Here is a 23,231-nt window from a genome sequence, read left to right as displayed (position 1 = left end):
CCCCGCCTTCTCTCCCTTGCTGCTATGTTTGGAAACAGGAAGAGAGCAGAGCTGTCTGTCTGTGGTCTGAGGGGATGTCCAGGAGGTGGCTGCTCCAGACAAGGGCAGTCCCTGTCCAGCGGGTGCATGCTGGCGTTTGTGGCACCGCTGTTTACCCACCTGCCTTCCCACTGCCCAGGAGCTGTTCCAGAAAAAAAAAAAAAAAAAAAAAAAAAAAAAAAAAAAAAAAAAAAAAAAAAACTTGTTGCTTTTTCCTTTTCCACAGCAGGTTTCCCATTTGGCTCCTCCTTGGCCCAGTGGCAACAGAACTGTCTGGAGGCACAGGCTCCGTGCTGCCTGCCTCCCTGCCTAAATCCTGCCTAAATTCCACCTGCATCCCTGCCTGCATCCTGCCTGCAGTCCTGGCTGCAGCAAACCCACCCCGCAGCTCAGCCCGCCCGCTTCCCACGCGGGTTTAATAACACGCATTAAAATACCAGGAGGATTCACAGCGAGAGACGGTGTTTGTGGGTGCAAGTCGGTCTGAAGAGAAATAATACGCGGTAACCTGCACCGGCAGGCCCCGGGTCTTGGCAGACACCTGCTGCCTTGCCGCGGGGGAGCGCCGGGGGGAGGCCGCCCACCGTCTCACCAGCTCTTCTGCTGTCACTCCGAGTGGGGATTTGGGGGCCCCACGCTCCTGGGCTCCCCGGGTCCAGGCCGGCCCCGTCGGGCACATCCAGCCCTTGGGGTGCTGAGGCTCCGCCAAGCCCCCCAGGAGCGAGGGCTCCTGCTCTCTGCCGTGCCGCCGTCTGCTAGATCGTGCTGTGCTGGCAGTTTGCAAAGCTGTCTATTATCAACACGTTAATAACCTTTCACAATGTTTAATTACTTGGAAAGGTAATCAGTCCTGTGGTAGCTATTTGAAAAGCATGCCCATTTCACTTGCTCTTGGCAAAGACTTGTGTTTTTTTGTCTTTCATTCTCGCAATAAATATGTTACAACTGATCCTGCTTCAAAAGGCTATACCTATTTGTAAAACAAAGAGGAAGATTGCTCAGTGGCCTTCTGGCTCGGCAGCGGAGTGGCGTGCCACAGATCTCTGCTGCTGACATCGTTGTGTATGGATTACAGGAGACTACCTGTTTTTGGTTTATTGGTTTTTTTAATGGCTTCTCACTTAAGGGGCCTGGTTTGACACCCACGGACAGGTATTCAGGGGTAGGCTCTTAAACCTGCAAGAGCAAAGAGGTCCAAGCAGGGGAGGTGGCTCCTGCCACTGACTGCTTAGAAATAAATAGCCAGGAAGCCATAAACACATAGCCCAGCCCCACAGAAGCACCCCCACTTACTCTGTCACCGACACTGACGGAGGTGCAGGTTGGGACAAGTGACAGCCACGATGCTGGGGACAAGAGGAGGGAGCAGGAGGACTTGGTGGCTGCAGGAAGGGGACAGGCCACCAGGCTGAGTGCCACCAACCTCTCCTGAGGACAGCCAGCCACGGCACCCCACAGAGGTGGCAGGTCACTCTCCTTCCACACAAGGATGCTGCCACTCATGACACGAGTGGGCTCATACACGTCACCCGTGGGCTCATGACCCATGCATATGTGCAGCCCGTGGGGACCTGCTGCGACCCCCATGCTGGGGCAGGGTGGGCACGAGAGGTATTAAGAACAGGGTGACTAAAGTTGTCCTTTTCCACTGATGAGCCGTGTCCTACCAGCCAGCACGTTCCACTTCAGTCAGCGAGGTGCTCACTTTGGGGAGAAAAACATGAAACACTTTCAGAGCAAAACATTATTCACGGTGGCAGCGAAAGCCTCTGGCAATTTTTCCTCCTTTTTCCGTAAGTACAAGCATGTCCAAAAAAAAACAAAAAAAAAAAACCAAAACGCCAACAACCAACAACAACAGCAACAAAAACCCACAGCGAAAAGCCCCCAGCAGCTTTCAAAGGACTGAGCTTTCAGCCTGCAGCTTTCCCCTCGTGTAGGCACATTCAGAAATCTGGTCCGAGTCCTGAAAAAAAAAAAAAAAAAAAAAAAAAAAAAAAAAAAAAAAGCTTTTAACAGCCCTGGGGCAAAAGGCTCTCACTTGCTAAATCACAAGGTTTGCCACATTGAAATGTAGGGACGTGCCCACAAATGAGAACTGGCTGTCTTAGCTCTTGTTCTTGAACATTTGCCAGAACCCTTCCAACAACACGAGTAGGTTCAGCCACCTAAGCATCCCCGGGCTCGGGGAGCCTACTGACATGCCCAGGAACACACCGGGGGACCGTCGGTGCATTTGGCAGCCGTGTGGGCTGCCCTACCACATGGGGCTGGGTGGTCGCAGCTCGAGGAGGGGGTGCAGCCAGGCTGGGGGTGCTGGCAGGGAGTGAAGGGCAGGGAACGGGACGTGGGTGAGGTTTTGAAGCCCCTCGGCACCACAGCAAAGGTCCTGCCACTCGGGAAGGGTGTTTGTGAACCTGCTGTGGAGTGTGGACTTTGCCTCCGATGGCCAGGACGCCAAAACTACATTTATCCTCGCCTTTAGGCACAGGCAAATGACAGTCCCCACACTGCCCCACCAGGAAGCTGCTGAGAAGAATCGGAGTCGTATCCACAAGATGAGTGACCACTTCTCTTTTTCCCCCCCCAGCTTGCTTAAAGAGCGGTGGTCAGAAGGGCAGTGAGGGGCCAGCACTCACGGAGCTGAAGAGAGGAGTAGGAAAACGCCGCCCTGACAGATCCTAAAAGCAACCTACAGCACAGCCAACAGCAATAGGTGCTTCCTCAGCGCAGGCCTGCCAGCGAGCAGGAGACCCAGCCCAGAGCTCTCCACGCCATTCCCGGGCTGTGTATCCTTATTTAACTTGGACAGCACAGCTCAGTCCTCAACTGCAGATATATTTAGACTTTTATTTCAGTCACAGACTTGGAGAGAGACCAGATGTACACCTCAGACCTTGCCTGTAGTCATTCCTTGGCCACCTCGCTCTTCTGCTAATGTTTATTTAAACAGATGAGGGGTGGAGCCTGACCTGGTAAGGGGTTGAGAAGCTCTCTGAAGGCCTGTCCCTGTCCCGGGCTCTGGTCGGCCACCGCATGGCGATGGTTTGACCTGGGAGGTCTGGAGCGGCACTGTGTCCCTGTCCTGCCTCTCCTCAGGGAGCTCACAGCCTCCATTTCCCTTCTGCTGCCCCTGTCCCTTCCTTCCCATCCTGAGGGGCCAGATCTCATACCTCAGAGGGGTCTGGCGTTTCAACCAGGTGTTCTTCTCACCCCAAGCTCCAGCAGGTGTGGACCCTACAGCAAGGCTGCCCCAGCCTTTACCTGCAGCTCCTGGTACCAGCTTTCCCTCTGGCTCTCCTCCACAGGGCAGCTGTGAACCACAAGCCCATCTCTCTTGTTGGGAACTACATGTTATCCTTTCTGTGGGTTTTAAATCCCATTTAGGTCTCTCTCAGCAAAGTGGCTGTGCTGGAGCTCAGCTCCCACAGCACCTAGACCCTTCCTCTGCTCTCCCTGACCATTTCCTCCTGACCTTCCTCCCTCCCCTGGCAGCTGAAGGCCTTCATGTGCCTGCTGTGCCCTTCCCCAGGAGGACATCCCTGCTCTGGAGGAGGCTCCTCGCTCTGCATCACCTGAGCCTCATCACTGCCCCAAGTCCCACCACCTGGGGAACACCAAGGAAGAAGCACAGGTGGGCTGGGACACCCCAGGAGCTCCTCCGAGGCTCGGCCCACCCCGTGACAACCTCCGAGGTACATCCCGAGTTTCCAGGTCAAAGTCCCGGAGAGGAGCGGGCTCTTCCCTCCCGACGTCATGGCGCTGGGTTACGAAGTTCAGCGTGCAAGTAACAGTCCCACCCACGGCTTCTTTCCACATAATTATGGTTCACTAGATACCAGGAAAAGGAGAGCCCCTGCCTGGGCTGCTGACGTCTTTTTCCTTTCAGGTTCAATGGCTGCTTTATTGTGGTTGAGTTTTCTTCCTTTCTGCTGCCCGGTCTTTCTCTGACTGGAATCGTTCCCCTCTGAAAAACTTGGTGACTTTTGCTGAAAAGCAGTTCTGCCACTTCTGTGGAGAGGCAGCTCGTACAAACGACGCAGTGGTAGTTACGGGATGTGTGGTTTACCTCAAGACGTCACATCTCCTCCCCCAGAGAAATCAGGAGGGTTATTGCTCAAATTCGGCTTCGATTGTATAAAGGAAAAAAGCCCTGTGACTTTCACTACTACTTTTAATGTTCTAAGAAACCCTCATGCTCCTTCCCCGGGCTACTTCAAAGGGCAGCTAGCTGGGGCACGAGATGCTGCCCTTTGGCAAACCTAGGCACACAAAGTGTGGTATAAAACCCCATGAGTCAGATTTCAGTATTTCCTACCTGGGGAAAGGAGCTATTGATTTTGGTGGGGTTTTTTCCTGATCAAAGGCTGGACAGAAAACACGCAGCCCTCTGAGAACAAGGTTTGCCCTTTTCTGTCTTGCTGTTGGGCAGTTTTGGGGACCAGAAATACCACGATGTGTCTCTCTTGGAGGTGCAGCGCTGCTGGGCTTGGAGAGCGAGTTCTGCACAGCGAAGGAGGCTGCGAGGGCTGGGGCTGCCGAGCAGATCCCCGTGCTCTGCCACAGCAAGAACCAGCACGGCAAAACCCCGGGATCAGCTCTGCGATGGGATTGCTGCAAAGTGAGGGGTAGGCAGGCCGGCCGTGCCGGACACGCACACACAGCGCAGAGTCAGATAGAGAGCTGGGAGAGGAAGCTGGCAAACCAGATCTCCCCGTCCGGCTGAAAAAACACACGCTCAGAAGGTAAACAAATATTACAGCCAGTGGGAACACGCTCACTGCCACCTTCCTCACACAGGCAGCGTCCCTGTCGCCAGACCGACAGGCCACCGGCATGCGGGGACGGGCACCCAATGCAGCGATGTGCCCCGGGATGCTCCTCTCGCCCCTTCTGCTGGCAAGGACAGCAGCTCCTGCCTCAGAAGCCACCCCCCAGGTTTTAACAAATTTTACCCTCTGCAGACCCGTGCCAAGATGAACTGGTATGAGCACAGCGCTGTGAAAACCCGAGGTGCAAGGTTTTACTCATCAGTTGGATGGTGCGCTCTCTGTGGGCTGTTGTAGCCCCAGCAAGCGTTGCCCTTGGCCGCTGTGATCTGGAGGAGGGTAAAGGGTGAAAAACTGTGCTGTGGCCTTTTGCTCATGCCAGTTCTGAGAGTAAACCCCTAGCATTTGACCAAAACCATGACCGAGTTCCCCTTAGACAAAGCCGTCGGTTCTGATTTCCAGCGCAAGTGTCTGAGGGTGGGGTCCCCAGGCGAGGGGCAGACTTCCCTTAGGTTGATACAAGGAGGCTGTGTTGCGTACGATGAGCGCAGGGTTTGCTCAGCAGTGTCTTCCCCCCCCACATGAAGTATGAAGTATGGTGCTCTGGACCTGCCCAGGAAACGCAGCTGGTTTCCTGTCGGCAAGCCCGGCAGGGCTGCGTTAGCTGAAGACCTCCCTCACCTGCAGGTCGCTCCAGTGCAATAACATCTAGTGTTGGCACAGCAAACGTCCAGCGGTCCCCACTGGCCACAGTGCAGATACTGCAGCTGGGTGCGGTGCCGGCGGGCAGGGGAGGTGGGAAACGCACGGGGGAAAAGGAAACCATTGCGACACAGCCAGACGGAAGAGGCAGGCGTGTAAGTGTGATGCAAGGACATCGTCTCGTAATGCTGAGGTGTGAGCGTGGAAGGAGTTCCCCTTTCCGGGGACGGGCTCTGCGGCCCAGCATGCTCACCCCAGGCGCCCTGTGCTGCTGGGGCTGGCAGGCTCCACCGGTTGGCTCCCTAAACCTTCCCTCGCTGAGGAAGTGCAGGGGACACCAATTTGACAGTCACGGTGGAAATATTCTGTCTGTCAACATTGCCTTTCATCCGAGCATCTCAAAGGCCTCTCCAAGTATTAATTAAGCTCACCTCCCCCCTGCCCCCAAGGTAAGTATGAATAATTATCGTCATGAGTAGGATGGAAAGCTGAGGTCACGCTTGCCCAAGAGCATGCAGCCGGCCACAGAAGAAGAGCCATTTCAAGCGGCAGTCACCAGACAGCAAACCCTCCTTGGGCACCAGCCTCTGCCTGCAAACCAGCCCAGCCTGGCAGGCTCGGCTCAAGGGCTTCTTCCCCTTGAAGGTCATGGAAAAGCAAAAGGTTATTTTCATTCTAGGATGCAATGAGATCAATCGTACCGTACAGAATTTAGGTTAAAATGGCATGAAAATATGAACCCCTCATATTCATGTGAAAGCTTTCTGCACAACGGGAAAGGCATATTGTCTCATGTACCCCATCTGCTGTGTTCAGCTCTTCTGCTGTTTTCTGCGAGATCAATAGCTTCTCAGAGGAATGAATAGTAAATCAGGTGTCAAGGAATTAGGGGCAGAACTTCAGGAATATTTTAAACCAAAAGTGATCAAAACCGCGGTTATACAACTGTGCTTATGAGTTATTTTACTATTACCAACTTCAGGGCTTGGGGTGCTTTCATTTTCCTATGCCTCCAACCATTCTGTATCAAGGCGTCCCAGGTCAGGACTGCTTAGGTTGCAAGTTGAGGTTTACTTTAAAGTGATAAAAACTCACTGTCATCATCTAGCCTGAACTCTTGCATGGCCCAGCCCAGAGGAACTGAGGTAGTTGCCCTGTAGATAGCCCAACCACTTCCATCACATTATTTGGTTAATTTCCCTGGATGTATCTGTAGCTGCTGAAGGGACTCTGAAGTTTCTCCGCCTTCCAAACGCTGCTCCACGCGGCACGGAGAGGCTCCGATATTGGGCTTCTTGTTTGCAAATTCCTTACCTACAGGAATGTTGTGGGAATGAATATACAAATATTGTGAGATTCAAAGATATCGGAGTAATGTGGAGGGGAGTCATAAATATACCTCATGCAGATAATAGGAGCTATAAATTCTGCTGCCTTGATCTGGCTTGGCATCGCTGCTTTGCAGAACTACTTGCTGTGCTAGTTCCTCCATCCGTGGCAAGCTTCACTGTTTATTACTGATACATGGCCATATCATTATGGTCTTCTTGGGGACGGTTCGGGATAAAAGCAGCCTTTAGAGTTTGAGTTAGGCCCTTTCCAAAGCAATGGCAGCTGGGCAGAAGAACACGTGTACGAGGCCTGTCAGCAAGTTAAATTCACCATCTGTCTTGTGCCAGCCCTGCTTTCCGGGAAGTATCTTTTAGGCAGCTGTGTGGCCTCCGAGTCCAAACCACACTTGACACCTTAGCCACCACAGATAGGGCCCCGAGGAACAAACGCTAACGAGAGTGAAGAAACCCAGTAACTGACTCTTTGTCGAGGAGGACGAAGCGATGGGGGGGGAGGTTCTGGGGCCCCTCTCCCTTCCTCTGCCTCCCCTCGCAGAGCTCCCCCAGCCTGGGTGCTGCAGGCTTTCAGCTGTGGGGCCGCCAGGTGGGACATGAAAACCCCAACTCCAAGCCTCTTTGTCAAGCCTCTGGTCACTCGAGCATGGCCAGAGCCATGCAAAAAGCCATGTACACCCCACTTGCCATCAGGTGGACATGGCCAAGCTCTGTTCTCCTGGCCGGTCCCTCGCACCTGCCGGGGCAGGGACTGTCCCTCCTGGCTCCTCACGAACATTACGTGCTGCAGAGCTGCCAGCTGGGTAATGGGGAGGGGGGGCCCTGGGGACCTCCTCGCCCCAGCCATCACCGGCCCAGCTCCGTGAAGTGTTTCAGATCGGTGCTGTCTGTTTCCAATTACGTCCAAGAGTGTTGATGTACTGAAAAGCCAAAGCTTTGATTTACGGGCTCTTGGACAAGGGAATGCAGTGTTTTCTATTATCTTTATCTCTAGATCTGCTCTTGTTGCTTGCAACGAACTTGCAGAGTCTAACACGAAGGTCTTTCACTAGGTTTTCCTATACACTCGGATGCTGAAATCCCGCATTAAGAAGCGGGACAATTGCTTCTGCATCAGATGGAGAGGTCTGCTTGGCGCACCCTTGGGAGGAGGACGCACCCACAGAAATGTCAGGATGGTTTCCCCTCAGAGGATGGCCAGAGCCAGCCCCCGGCCCGCTGTACCCAGCTGTGCCACTGCTCAGCCCAGTCCTCAGCGAGGGCCTCGCTGGCGGCTGTGCCGAAGGTGGGACCGGGAGCCAGCCCGCTCCCGCGTCACTCTGCACCAGACATTCCTCTGGCTGAAGTTTTTGCTGCATTGGCTTCCCACATATTTATCCTGACATCACATGGGCTGGGGCCCTTCCCGCTTCTGCCCAGTGTGAGCTTACTGTACAAAAATCGCTTTTAGAAAACGATGCCTTCCGTGGAAGGAAAAGGCTCAGATGCCGTGGAGAGGACTTTTATGAGCTTTGCCTCAATACTCGTTGTGCAACATCCTTGCAGGATTTCATTATTTATGATTTTATCTAGCTACGTTCTATGCCTAATAGCTCGGAGGTGCTGTTGATTAATTTTTTCCAGCCCTTTGATGTACCGGCAATAACTTGTCCACATTGCCCTGTGTCAGTAAAGTGGAAATTGCCACGGCAGAGTTGAGGTGTGGTGTCATGCGGTGGCCAGAGCTGGAACCACTGCCCGCTCCCGCTGCGGGATGAGGCTCCCCCGGCCGCGCTTCTGCCACTTGCGTTGCTCCAGTGCTTGGCTGATGGCACTGCATGCTGAGTCAACTCCTTGAAATGGGAAAAACCAAACCCAAACAAAAAAAAAACCCTTTGGTTTCTCATTTCTTTTTTTGCTAGGCTAGTGAGTTGAACTCGCTTTCCATGCACGCAGGTATGTACCAGAGCTGGTGCCGAGGGAGACGCAAGGGATCAGGCAGTGAGGAGTGGCGGGAGGAAGAAAAGGGAGAAGCAAGAGGAAGAGGAGGGAGCAGGGCAAGCGGGGGCAGGCTGCGAGATCTTCTCTCTGAGCCACACCCTGCGTATGGACACTGCCAGTCTCATTCCTACTGTACTGGTTCCGACCTCGATGTTGTAACCCATTTCTGTGAATCTTTTCAATTAGGCAGTGATTTATTGGTTAGTGGGGTGTGTTTGGACAACCTCCAACGACAGACACGAAATGCATTACCATGCTGAGCTCTGTCCTACTGCTTGCAAACTAAGGCATGAATTTTTTACTCCAGGAAATGAATCTTTTTCAAAATGATTATAAGATTATATGACTAGGCTATCAAGTGATATAAACCTGTCCATTTCCAAGAGCTTCACTGCAGTTACACCGCTTACAAAAGGATTTGCTTCAACATTTTTAGCTACCCCAGCACATTAGTTGCTGATGAACTGGAGGTCTTCCTGAAAAGAGTGCATTTATCAGCATAAATGGACCTCTTTGTTCCCTTATGTAGAGGTTTTCAGCCTGCTCAAACTAAAGTGTTTGCCAGTTCAAAATTTATTATTTCTTGTCATCACTTCTCTTACAGTCATCACCTCTCTGGTATCGGTCCAATTCTGTGGATTTGTCAATCACCACCACAAAGAAACCCTGAGCCAAAATAAACCTGGCATGACTTGATTTCTGTATTACAGATGTACTGGCACAACTGTTGTCCACAAAATCTCCCATTTCAGCAAAGTGCTTGAAATCCCATTGACTTCAATTAATAAGTTAAGCAAGTGTTTAAACACTGTGTTTGAACTTGGGCCTGATGACCATACCTTGGCCAACTGCACTCACTGTGTTTTCTTTTTTTCTTTTCTTTCCTTCTTTTTTTTTTTTTTTTTTTTTTTTTTTTTTTTTTAATAGTTACACAGCTTTTAGAGGAATTTCCACATTTCACTTCTGTCAAGACATCAAAAAATTTGGTGAGATCAAGGAGAAATGAAACCAGATACTATATTATCTTCTGACATTTTTTCCTTGAGCAGCTGACTGTAGTAGATTAAGCATTAAGGATCCAAGGACAGTGAATGAAACAGTGAGGTCGCCTTCTAGGACACTTCCCTCTTCTTCAAGTTTTGGGGTCAAATCTTGAACAAAAAATATTACTCAAGCAAAACTACCCGAGGAAGGGAATTTCAGATGAGGAAAAAACCTGCAGATTCTGGACCACTACGAATATACTTTACTTCATGGTTGTTGGTGATGTCTGGCACTTTTATATTACATGCTACTCCTGTTTTCCCTGTATGCAATTACATAGGCATATCAGTGTAATGCATGGTTATTACAAAATAACCACAACATGCTGGGAACAGCAATTTATGCCTCTCAGTTGGACAAGGCTCATCTGGCCTTAATCTGATCTTTTTTTTCTCTTTCTTAAGGAACATCTTCTATTTTAAGGCCTTCTCTGTTTAACCAGTGGAATCTATGTTAATTTGACCCATATTAAATCAAATATTTTTCCATTATTCTCTTGCTGATCAAAGAGCTTTCAGGCAGTTTCCTGAGACACCGGCATACCTTACGGCTCCAGCAGGAAGCCAGCGTACCGGCATGCAAATGCTCCCCCGCCTTCCTCCTCTTGTGAAAGTGGCTGCGAGCCCCAGCCCCGCTGCCTCCCAAGCGGGGCTCAGCTGCTTCCCTCTCCCCTTCCTTCCCGTCTCAGGCACACACGAGGGCACTGCCGGGAAATTTCGCAGTGTGGGAGGAAAAGCCATTTGGTGCTGCTCCTTATGGGTGCTGGGCACTAGGCTAGGTCCTGCTGCAGCTCCTAACTTTGGGAATACGTTCCCTGCAGTACAAGCCGTAGAGCTAAGTGAGGTGCGGGTTATGGTGTGTGGGGTGGGCTGGTGCCCTGGGAAGGGGTCACAGCAGGCTCCCCACCAAGCAGGGAACCAGCATGACGACTCAAGAGAATAACGGAGGAGTGTGCCTCACATCTCTATTTTTTTCTCTTTTTCCATTAGGCTTGGTCCCTTTGCCCACTGTTGATGGAAAACACTTGCTTTCATCCCCCAGACCCACCACAGGGACCCCTCTCCTGCGCTGTGTGCCCAGCCTCTCACCCCGCAGCCCAGGGAATGCTCGCCGTCCCTGCTGGCACTGTGCTGGAGGCGATGGGCCCCGCGGTGCCCAGCCCTGGCGTAACTGCGCAGCTACTGAACAAAAGGGAGGCGGCACCACCTCCTCCTCCTCCTCCTCCTCTTTGTTTCCAAGCAGGCTGCCCTGGAGGAGCTGGCTCCCGCAGGCGAGAGCTGTTGGCTCTGCCTTATCAGACCTCGCCTCTCAGGAGGCTGGCGGTCCCGGCAGGTGGCGGGTGATGCCGGGCGTGCCCGCGAGCAGCCCCGCAGGCCCTGGGGAAGCTCAGGCACTTCCCCGTGAGCGATGGAGGCCTCAGGTCTTGAGCCTCGGTGGCTGAGGCCTGGGGATGGGCATGGCCTCCAGCCTGGCCTCACCTGCACGAGGACGAGGCCTGGTCCGGCTCGCATGGCCGTGGCCGGGGCTACCTCAGAAGGGCGCGGGGAAACCTGATGAGCTAGCGCCTGCAGCGCACTTTGATGTCCTCGGATGAAAAGTGCTACGCCAACTACAAAGCCTTTTTAATGTTATAAAGCCAGAACTTCTTGCTACCTTGACTTGGCAAAGACGCCGATTAGATGTTATCGGTCTCGCTGTTTACACTTAGAGAAGCTGCTGCAGTCGGCTGTGGTCGTGTTTTGTTTTTAGAGTACCCGGGTGAAATGACAGAACAGTTAATTTGGGGGGCTGTTCCTTCTAACTTCAGGGAGCGGACAGAAGTGACCTTATATTTACTGTCAGTGAAGTGTGTAATAAACAAAACAGTCCTTCAGCAACAACAACAAAAAAATAAAGAAACAAACCCAAACAACAAGCTAATCTATTTGGGCATACCAGTGTGTCCTGACTACACCTGCAGTAACTGCACGGAAAGGCTTTCCTGCCCGGGCCCGAGGAAAAAGCATTACAACAGCCTGTGCTTAAATAACTGAGCATGGCTTACGTTTCATAGACACCAGCCGACTCCCAAATTAGAGCCTGTTTGGGCCGGGTCTCGTTAACTGCTGTTGTCTCACCCGCCACTAAGCCTTTCCCCACACAGCTTCGCTTGATGAAGCAGCAAAGCCCACCTTGCAGCCGGGCTGAGGAGCGCGGTGGTGTCACACCAGTGGGCATGACACCGAGCCCATGCTCCAGCCTACAGCCATCCGACGACTGATGCCGAAATACAGGATGAAAATGTGCTTCAGGGCCACTCACACCGTGGGCACAGCGATGTGCATGGCGGAGTGAGGCAGGCACAGTTTGGCCCCCTGCCTTCAGATGTTAAATCTCCCCAGCAGGCCTACCCAGCGCTGTGTCTACAGAGACACTAGTAAGTTAATTGCAAAACACAAATTACTCCTGTAATTTAGGAAACTGGAGCCAAAGGAGGTTCCATAACTCAGCTGTTCTCTCCCAGTTAACACCGTTTGCTCTCTGCGTTTCCTTGCCCCTGCAGCCCCACCTCGCTTCCACCTTCAGTCTCTCAAGTGCAAACACAGCACTCAGGAGGCATGCTGCTCCAGCTGTCTCACACTTGGTTTGCGTTGGATTATAAAACTAGAAAAGGCTTCGTATAAACATTTGCTCCACATTTACAAGCCGTATTTTGCAGTCAGCCTCCCAGGATGGGAGAGTTTCACCACACTCAGCAGTATCGCTTCCCGGCCAACAGCAGCACAGCTGCCCCCCCTTCTCCTTCCAGCTGCCATGGCTTGCCTGCTTTCTCTTCCTTCAAATCCAGATTTGGCCACGAACTTGGACATGATCACCTTGATAGCAGGAATAAGCAGATGCACACATAAAGCACTCTACAGAGTGCTCGTCGGGCTCTTTGCATGCTGTCATCATTCCTGCAGCTGCCTCCAAGTTTGGGGATGCCCTGAATTGCCTGCTGGCAACAACCAATTGCTTGTAAGCACATTTTGGGTCTTTCTCACTGACAGCTTCTCCCCATGCTCACCTGGATGATGTTCAGAGGGCTTCAGGAGCCTGTGTGTGTGGCACCAGGCACCCTCAGCCTCTCTGGGCTGAGCAGGAGTGGGGAGAGCTGCAGCCGTGCTCAGGTGCAAGCAGCTGAAGGCAGGACTCTGCACAATGAAAGGAAACTGGGTACAGTGCCTTTGCAAAACCAAATAAACAACACATTTGGAGAAAAAAAAAAAAAAGGTGCTCGAGAAACAGCTCGCAGCAAAATGGACAAAATCCTTCCCTTCCCCCAGCAATAGTGGGTTGTACAGGCTGGAGTGTTTTCACACTGAAAGCATGGCAGCGTTTGGGAGATTTCTCTACAGTCTACAAATAAACAAAACCCAGGGAGTGTTTTGCATTCAATAGTTAATCACAGTTGGCTGAGTGTTTATATTTTTCTTCACTGTAAAGGCATTCTTGGTCCGCCTCCCAAACAGCTTGTTTTGTCTGCGAGATTTAATCTTGAGTGGCAGGACCAGGCGCAAAGACAAACCTCAAAACAATCCTTATTTTTCTATAGCAAGATGTCAGACGTAAAATGCAAACTTCCCTGCAAACAGGCCCCTCAGGTGTGCGCGTGTACAGACTCCTGCTGGCTTCCAGTCAGAGCCTGATCCTGCGGCCCACCAAGCCGCTCATTGCACTCAGTTTTAACTCGTCCCTGCTTGTGAAATGCTCTTTAAACAGAACAAAAGACCCCAAACAATAAGAATTCAATGCATATTGGACCAGTTTCCAGCCTGAGACCCTTGCTGAAGAAGTGGCTTGTTTGTTTGTACCCAGAGCATTGGCTCCAAATGCCCAGCTGACTTTCAAATCCAAGCACAGCTTTTTTTCAAGGCAACATCAAGGTACCTTTCATAAAGTTAAAAAAGAAGGGATGATGCAATATGACCATAGCACTTAAGTACTCAAGCTACTCTGCTCAGAACCAGCTCAGGCAGTTATTTAGAGCACCGCATTATAGACACCAGCTACGTTTTTGCAGTGGTCCCTACTGACACCGAACAAGCGACTGAAAAAGTACTGAATGTATGTCTTTGCACTTCTAAGATCTGAATGAAAATGGTAAGAAACAGTGAACTTCTGAAATCTCACTTTTTTTTTTTTTTTCTTGTTTCCTTTTCCATTTGCCATTGACTCTGAACTAGCTTTTAAGTTAGATAATATCATGTTGTGCTTAGATCTCTATCTGAGGTTTTAAAAAAGATCACATGGAAGTTGCCTGAGACACGTCTGCAGGTCATTTAGTCCAGCCTTTCCCTTGAAGCAGGGCTACCCCCAGCACCAGGACTGCCACGGGTTTGCCTGCTTATATCTCAAAATTCCCCAAGAAGATTCCCCAAGCTCTTGGGGGAAATGCTCTCTTACCCCAGGCTGGATATCCTGGAGATTTTTAGCTATGATGATGTTGCTTTTGGAAGAAGGATTTTTGACAAGACTTCCCTGTAAACATAACCTGACAGAGCCTGATATAAGGAGCCATGAAACTCCCTGTGAATTCATTTTAGCAGCTTCTTGCAGCTCCTCATAGCCTGTGAATACAGCACTAGACGTGTGTATACCCTTGTTACTTCTTTCCTGCAAACGCTTTAAAATCGGTAGTTGTTGTTGTTAGCAAAGATCAGGTCTGTACAAATAATGCTTGAGGTGATGCTGCTGATCTCCAGTGTTCTCACATTTTTTCTTCTGTGCTGCCTTCAAGTATATGGGCTGCTTCTTGAGTCTCCTTCACAGCACCTCTGGAGCAGAGAGAATGAATAACACTTCATACAATGGAGGGAGTGTGCGGACCTTGCTGCCAGAGTATGCCACAGGGATGAGTACACTGCTTAATATTATAAAGGGCCAAATACGTGATCCATTTCTAAAGCATCACAATAAAAAACATGCTAAATGCAACAAAATGGCCATTACAAACACAGACGAAGCACTCCATGAAACCAGTCCAATGGATTATTGAAGCCCCCAGCTCCAGCTGATACCATAGGCAGAGAATGAGGCTCGCATGAGCCACGTCCCGACAGACAAAGCCCCCTCTTCCAACCAGGCACCCACGGGAGGTTTGGAGCCTGTCTTTGCACAGCCCCTTCCCCACGAGCAGGCATTTATTTGCCCAGCTTTCAGTGAGCAATCCACCTCGGTGCCGAGTCCCCAGCCAGGGGAAGCGAGGCCGGCAGGGTCAGGCTTGGGGGGTTTAACGCAACTTGCCCATAATTAGCCTCAAGCAGCGGCTGAGTCACTCCTGTACAAGAGTCCAGGGCGCTATTAGAAGCCGACACGCCACGGCCCAGCGTATAATTATGCAGCCAGCACCGTGCGGATACTGCTCCATTAAGCTATCTGACCCCATTAGACAGGAGCTGTTATTTCTTCTTGGCTACAAGTGCTGCTGGTGCTCAGAAGATGAGTTCAGCTCTCACAGCACAAACTCGTTCGCCCAAGCTCCCCTCTTTCTTGCTGAAAGCAGAAAACGCCATCCTGTTCCCTGCTTCACCCCTGGGCCACCTCAGCTCACGTCCACAGCCCTGAGGGAAGCGGAGGTGCTGGGATGCAGCACCTGCTGCACACAGGGGATGGAGGGATGTGTGCAGCAAATGCCGTGTACTACGGTGTCCTTTTCACTAGAAAGCAATACCAAAACAACAGTGGAAGCAAACCAAGGGGCTAAGAAATGCCCGAAACAAACTCTTTCTGCAACACAGGTTTTCATTTCAACATTTTGCTTCCCCTTCTCACAGTGAGGATAGAAGAGTTCAGCTGGGAAGCTGATTGTGAACAGCTCCGAGCCTTTTATGTTCCTCTAGGGCTGGAGATGCAAGGAGAAAGTCTTTTGCCCCATCTGCCCTCCGGAGGCATTAAGGCAGCAGAAGACAGAGCAGTCTCAGTAGGCCAAAACACACAAGAAATCACCATTAGCTGGAAGGGCTGTTCTTGAGCTGCCGCTGAATTCTGCAGCTGCCTTTTCCTATCAAGGCTCAAGAGGCAATGCCCTGCTTCAGCAGTGGCAGCGGGGCGCAATTCCCCTCTGGCACAGCTTCCCTGTTGGGTGCAGAAACTAGGACTCCAGTAACCCAAGCAGTAACCCAAGCAGGGCACCTTACAGTCAGCACCTCTCCAACAGGGGTCCTGTCCCTGGTAGCAGATGAAGCTACGTACAGCAACCAGATGAGCACCGGGCGTTTCGTGAGCAGTCTGAGGAGCAGCAAAAGTTTTGTTTTGTGCTTTTTTTTTTTTTTCCACTCCTGGCTGTCCTCCCGTCAGAAGAAGCTCACGTGAGGTTTGCCGGGAGGGGTGCGCGATGCTCCTGCTGTTGCTGCTGACTGCGCAGTTCAGAGAACGAACTGAAGGCTCCAACCTCGAGCTGCTGCTCCGGCACCAGCGCTAAATTCCCTTTGAAAGGCACAAATAACCTCGACGGCTCTGATTTCTAAAGAAATACTAAAAACAAAATATCCTTTGCTGTGAGGGGGGACAGTGGGGTAAAGGAAATAAGATGTCAAATTATAATCAGCTTGAAGCATTTTGAATAAACACCGAGGAAATAAAATGTACCCTGCTTGCTGGCAGGCTAGATGGCTTACAAAGTGCTCGCTCCACCCAAATCAAGCGCTTGAGATGGGGTAGCGGTGGAATAGAAACCCCTGATAGCCTAAGATTTGCTTTTCACTGGTACGGTGTTGCCATCCTTGGGGACAGAAAAAGCATCATTAGCGTTTAAATAGAGTTTGATGAAAACATGTAGCACCCCAAGGATCAATTTTCACCACAGGCAGCTGTAGCAAGAAGCATTAATCCTTCACCCTCTCTGGTGACAAGAGAAATCCAGGGAGCTGTAGGAACAAATAACATTAGGCTTCTAGTGTGAATTTTGCTTTTCATGCCCGCAATTAAATGCTTGCTTTACTTCCTGTTGTTTAATATTGTATTTATTCTTTATCACTGCAAGAAAAAAAAATAGCATTTTTTTTTTCTAATTTGCACTGGGGACACATTTGAAGGCCCATATTGTAGACTCAGCAAGTGGCAGGGCAGCGGCCAAACCTCGCTTCCTTTGTTGATTTCTTGATGATTTAAGACCTATTTTCAGCAGCCGATCCCAGTCTCCCCCCTGCCTTTTTTTGCTTGGTAACTACCACTTTAGCAGAATGGTGTTTGTGCAGTGCCTTGGAACCAAGAACCGTGCTTTTCAATGTAAGACGGGAAACAGAATAGGAAAAGCAGGACTAAAATCACCCACACGCCATGATTTTTTTCAGGCCATGTGCTTCAAAATATTATTCTGCAAGAATTCAACAATCCTACAGTATATTAGACAGCTAGCCTTTTATTTCATTTATTTCATACAAAGCTAAAATTGCTTGCATGTTTCTGATATTTGCATTGCTTTCCCCCAGTACAAAGTTTGAAATTACGCTCTGAATCTACACGAGTCAGTGGAAAAAAATGAGAACCCCCCTGTACTGATGATGTGCATTGTTCAGACTGCTACTGGCTTTGCCCACCAACGGGACAAAATCTATTGTTTCAAAGTGCAAACAGGAAAAGATACAACCCGATCAATGGTTTACGGCGGTGCAGGCTTCCTTCGGAATACCCTTTCCCCCTGCTGCCGCTAAGATGTGCATTAAACTAAGATTCAGTGCAAAAAATGCATGCGATGCCATCAACGTGACTGTCGGCTCCTTCCTGGCAAGCACTGGAGTGTTTCCTCACAATGATTCTGTTGTGGAGAATACAATGCTAAGCTTAATAAATAAAAACACTCCCTACAGTCAGGCTGATGTTTTTTACAGCAAACCATCCCACATTTCATGTAGGCCCAGAAGACACTGGCAAACACCAGCGTGCTTTGTTAAAAAGAAAAACCCTGCGCTTGCTAAAAATAGCAGCAACTAGGAAGAAGAAAACAAGACTGTCCCGGAACATCAGACACCGGGAGATGGAAACTGCAAAGGAGATGACTTAAGGGATTTTCAGCACCATTTAAGACATTCAAAACAGTGTTACCTTCGGGTTAACGAGCATTACACTACACCCGCTGCAGAGAGGTAAGTAATTTAAGGGAAGAGCATTCACCTGCCGTCTGTTCTGTCACAGATTTCATTTGCTTCACAGGGCAAGGACGGCAGCCTGTAATTAAGCCGTGGCCAGGAGCTGTGTCCGAAGCTTGGTACCTTCCTGCAGCACGCCTGTCTCACAAAGCTGGAAGGGCAAGAAATTAGATAGAGGGCTCCACGCAGCGCTGCCCTTTCATCTTCACTTACGGCTGCCACTCAGACTCGGTATTAGAAATGGATTTCGGTCCAGCAGGAGCGGCCGTCATGTGCTCCTGCAGGTTCCTACCACCTCCCCTCGCTCAGGCTGCTGATGCAGACAGAGCTGGCTAAGCAGCAGCCCCTACTTACTACCTGAGCAGGTTTTTGACCTCTGTTAAAAGCCCAGTCCTGTAGCAGGGAGCTCTGCTGGAGGGAGACTGACCAGCCCCATTCCATCCCTTCCTGCATGAGAAGTCTCCTCGTGTGAAATCACCTGAAGAAGGACTCATGGCACCGCGCTTCAGCGCAGACTTCAGTCTCCTGACTGATTCACCAGGGATGCTGATTGCCGTAAGTGCCAGACAGGATGAGAGCAAGAAAATACACAGAAAAAAACATGCTTAGTAAGGCTTTAACAATGCGTAGGAGATCTCTGCTAATTCTAGCAATGATTTTTTTTTTTCTGAAAAACTGAGTCAAGTTTACTCCATATATGAATGGGATGATGTTCAAGGATGCAGATGATGCTGGAAATGTTGCTGAATCAGCAAACAAAGCATGCTGATCAACAAAGCAATGACCAGCGCGACAGAAAGATCAATGAAGGCCAAACCACACACAATATTGTTAACTTTTATTTATTCTTCCAGCTGCTTGTCCAGTCTTTTCAGCAAGTTCACAAAAAAAAAACTAACTCAGAATCCAAAAGTTTTGGTATTACCTCTAGCACAGTGGATGCAATGCATACAGAGGAATAAAGGCTCGACCCTTACATCTACACTTTGAAAGACTGTCAGAAAGTTGTACACTGATGGGGAAGAGTAAATACAGGCTTACTGCATTTTATCAATTAAAACCATGGCAGAGTAGAAATGAGGCTTTCCATATGCTCGTAACATTGCTATTTTTCTCCTGTTTTGTTGTCCTAAGAAACCACAGGAATCAGTTCAGGTCCAACTGCTCCTTTTAATTGCATATATCACATTATAGGAGAGAAAGAGCTGAAAGTTTCATCTCCGTTAGAGTGGCCATCATGGCTATTATCAGAAAACAGAATGTAACAGAGTTAACTCCACCTTATCAGATTACAGCTCCTGTGGCTAACTTAAATTGCTTCAACCCATATTTGATTTGGTATGAAATTATTCAGACTAACTCTCCTTTCTGATTTAGCATTTATACATAATCTTCCTTCTGAAGAGAAGAGCTCACTCGTTTCCATGTCCTTCCTCCTAACGCCCCACGTATCTTGGTCTAACACCCACAAACCAACCTGAGAACGATCAGGAAGGGCTCCATACACTACTACTGGATGTGTCAAAGAGTGCAGGTTGGTTTTGAAATAAATAAAATGTTCATTCAGAGCAAGCAAAATGCCTTTTTTTTCTAACCTGAAAATTGTTAGGCTTGCAGACTTTATCTCAAACACAAACAGACCAGTTTCTCAACCCTTCTACCTCATTTTTTTTTGGCCAAATAGTACCAGTTGCAAGAGGCAAAATTAAAACTGAAACCATTGGCTCATTTCCATACATGCTAGTGAAAAGTTGGTATCACGCTATTGAATAACATGAGGAATCATTGATTTAGGCTTTTTATATCCTCAAAGTCCCCTCTTACGTGGCTTTTGGAACATGCAGACCTCAGTACTAAAGTAGTCTGGAATTCTGAGGATTGAGGTGAAGGATGCATTTTTGGTTGAAAATGTGCACTCACTCTGAAGAGTGCAACTCCTTTTGCATCATTTTGGAACTGCTAGCCTTTGAAAGATATAGAGGAAACACCATGTTCATGGGGCAGTCTGAATCCAAGAAAGTGCAGTAAAACGTAAGGTTCCAGGGATCTACTGATGCAACTTAAGTTTGTTTTTTGTTTTTGTTTTTGTTTTTTTTTCCTTTTGAAGGTACTAGAGATTGTTACTATAAGACTGTGAATGCTTTTCCTTAGCTGTCCTCCTTTTCCCTCCCAATTCACAAGAGTTAGCTTATTCTTGAGTGAGAGGCTTTGATTTTTACCTGAAGAAATGCAGATTTGAGATTGTCCCAATACACTAAACAATGCCAGTTTTCAGTCATTTGAGGTTGTTCAGCTATGTCTTTGCTCAACACACGAAGCCATTACCCTCCACATCTGCTGTAAGACTTGGTTTGCATGCAAAAGCCTAATGCAATGCCTCCACAGGGAGAATTCAGCCTCAGACCTTTGGTGCTGTTTATAGCCCTCAGATAATGCAGCAGCAGTCACATGGAGATGGGTCACAGGACAGAACATGAACATGTCCCCTTTCTCAGTAGATTTGCAGAAACAACTCTGATTTTTTTTTGCAGCTTAATTTCCAGCCAAGAAGTTCAGTATTAAACATATACTACAATTTTGCCTATAAACTAGCTAAAAAAACCTGTAGTTTCTAGAGGCAACTAATTTGCATAATTTTTAATTATTAAGCTTCACTGCTCAAGACCCTTCCATATCCCCTAGGTGGACATTCCACTGGAAAACACTAATTCTGATGTGAAATAACAAGTTTTAGAAAGGGTAGAACACTGCCAATCAATTAATTTGATGAGATTTCATTACATGAGCAGATAGCAGTGATATGGTGAATAATTTCAAATTAAATGTTTTTCAGTGCCACTGTATCATCTGCATCCTATTCGTGTAGTTCCTTATATTTAGCAGAAGTGGGGCACATTTTCCATGTGCCATTTATAAGCAATGCAGACCGTTAACTTCATTCCTTACTGGAAAGTCCCCTGGTCTATTTACAAATTAATTCGGGAAAGTGACACCGTGACCGTTAGCCCTAACTGGTGCGCCTGACACAAGCATGAAAGAAAGGATGAATAGGTGGAATTTTGCTTTTGGCATTTCAGAAATAGGGAAGGTAATGTTTCCAGTTATATACACTTAAAGTTATTTCTGAGAAGACATGCTGAACTTAAGCATTAAGCTAAATATCTGTAACCCTACATTATTTCATTAGTTATTTTCCAAGACATCATTCACTCGTTTGTTGAAAGTTTTCTTCTTAGCAGTATTTATCTTACTTGGAAAAATTATAGGTCTATGAAAGCATTATTTTGTTATACCAATTTATATAACCAGCTCTATGAGCATTTGTACTAGAGCACTAAAACTTTTTCATAAAAGCAATGGGAGTTCATTAGTAAAACACTGAAAGTGTGCAACTGGAAATAAAAACAAAGCATAAAAGCACAGCATTTAATATAAGATGAGCTTTCAACTGAAATAATAATAATAAAAAAAAAACCAGCTCCAAACCCGTGCCATATTAATATCAGACTAACTTGAAAGGCACTGAAAATTGAACTGTGCAACTCGTATTCATACCTGTGAGAGTAACAACCACAGTGAGATGCCAACATCCAAGGCAGAATACGGCACTGTACAGTCCATTAGGCATTTCTGGTACATACGGCAGTTTTAGATTTTCTCAGGATAAGCTGGAAATGTTAACTAAATATACAAATTTCACAAATTTCTGTGAAAAAAAAGTAATAATCCAATTAATACCCTCTGAAGACAAGCAAACAAGGCATGACATACAGGACACTGTTGGCACCAGAAAATGTTATCACATCAAAACACGTGCTTTTAAATTTAATCCAGTAGATACATGAAGGAATGGCAGTGGCAGAGGCAAAGGGATGGGATGAATATCAAACACTCAGTTTTGAGCGTGCTAGCTGAGGTCATCAATTCATAAATCTGACAAAAACTGAAGCCAGCAAATCCATTTCAGAGGCTAGAAAGTAGCAAGCCAGTCCAGCCCGTTTCCAGGAATTCTTCTTGTGTGCTGATACGTGTAGACTGAAGAGCTCTGTCCAGTATCATCTCAATGCCCGAGGCTACCTAAAGCTTTCCATTAGCGAACGCTGCCTCCTGGAACTGAGGGACAAATGTCTTGAAATAGGCCCTAGTGAGAAAAAAAAAAAAAAAAAAAGAGAGAAAATTCATGGTTAGGAGGGAGTGTATGGTGTATGTAGGTAGCCAAAGTTTTAACAAAGAGAAGCATGAAGTTGCAGTGTTCAGCCCGTTATTAGAACTCATAAACAGGTAGCGCTTTTCTCACAAGTGTTCAGCTCAGAGCAGACCCATATACTGCAGCTTTCTCCATCCAACAGTACTTTGTTCTTCAGTGGCCTCACCACAAACAACACATCACACCTCTTAGTGTGGTCGCCATCGCAACTTTAGGCTGCCAGGACAGCCTGATCCAGCGCCCATAGTTCATCCAGTGCAAAGTTCCAGAAATAAACTCTGCTATGCACTGGAAAATATACCTTTGAAAGGCTGTAGAGGTGAGAAATTCTTGGAGAAGTCCTAAGTGTGGTTATGCCTGCAGCATTTTATATCAGCTTTTTTGATACAGTTGATGTTTATCATGCTTCTAGGATAATAATGTCATTTTCTGTGTTAAAAAGAAAGCTTCACATATGGCAACAAAGGCCCAAAGACAGCCAAGTCAGAGGAGCAGCAGAAACATGAGGAAAAGTCAGAATACATACAGAAGATAAGCTCTTCATCTGTCTCCGTACAGCAACCTCGACGCAATACAGAGTCATCGCTGATGCCAGTAGTTTATATAAGATGTAGAGAATAAATACTAACACTTTGGAGGAACTCTAATTCCTTTCAGTAGACACTGAAATTCAGAACATTACTCTAAAAATTAAGATGTGCTTTGTATGCTTTGGATCTCGGTCTATCTTCTTTACTAATAATTGAGTGACTCATAAGCCCATAAAATGAGCTGATCTGAAGTATCCAAAATTGAGTTTGAATTGTACTTTTGAGTTTATTGCACTGAAGTACTCAGCTGTGTACTGAACATATTTGTATGCCTCCACGATGCCCTTTACTTGCACGTTGTATTAGAAGCTGCTTCACCTTGCTGCCTTTGCTTTTAGCCTACTGCTTCTGCACTGAACTTTCACTTTCTCTATTTTTTTCTCATTTGGTTTTCTGTTCATATCACTGATCTTTATAAATTTCTGCACAAGAAGAACCTCCTCCCA

The 23,231-nt window shown here is 48.2% G+C and overlaps 1 protein-coding gene across 1 annotated transcript in view; it reads right to left on the bottom strand.

The window, feature by feature from the left end:
• Nucleotides 1-18,809: 18,809 nt before the first annotated feature.
• Nucleotides 18,810-23,231, bottom strand: part of BABAM2 (BRISC and BRCA1 A complex member 2) — a 167,894-nt gene continuing 163,472 nt past the window's right edge. The window contains exon 12 of the mRNA XM_082755569.1: nucleotides 18,810-22,129. Within this exon, the coding sequence (XP_082611695.1) occupies nucleotides 22,066-22,129 (64 nt within the window). The 3' untranslated portion in view covers nucleotides 18,810-22,065. The remainder of the gene's footprint in view (nucleotides 22,130-23,231) is intronic.

Source organism: Aythya marila (assembly GCF_965140915.1).
Source record: "Aythya marila genome assembly, chromosome: 3".
Lineage (NCBI taxonomy): Eukaryota > Metazoa > Chordata > Aves > Anseriformes > Anatidae > Aythya > Aythya marila.
Note: the sequence above shows the minus strand (reverse complement) of the source record. Positions and strands in the feature narration are given on the sequence as shown.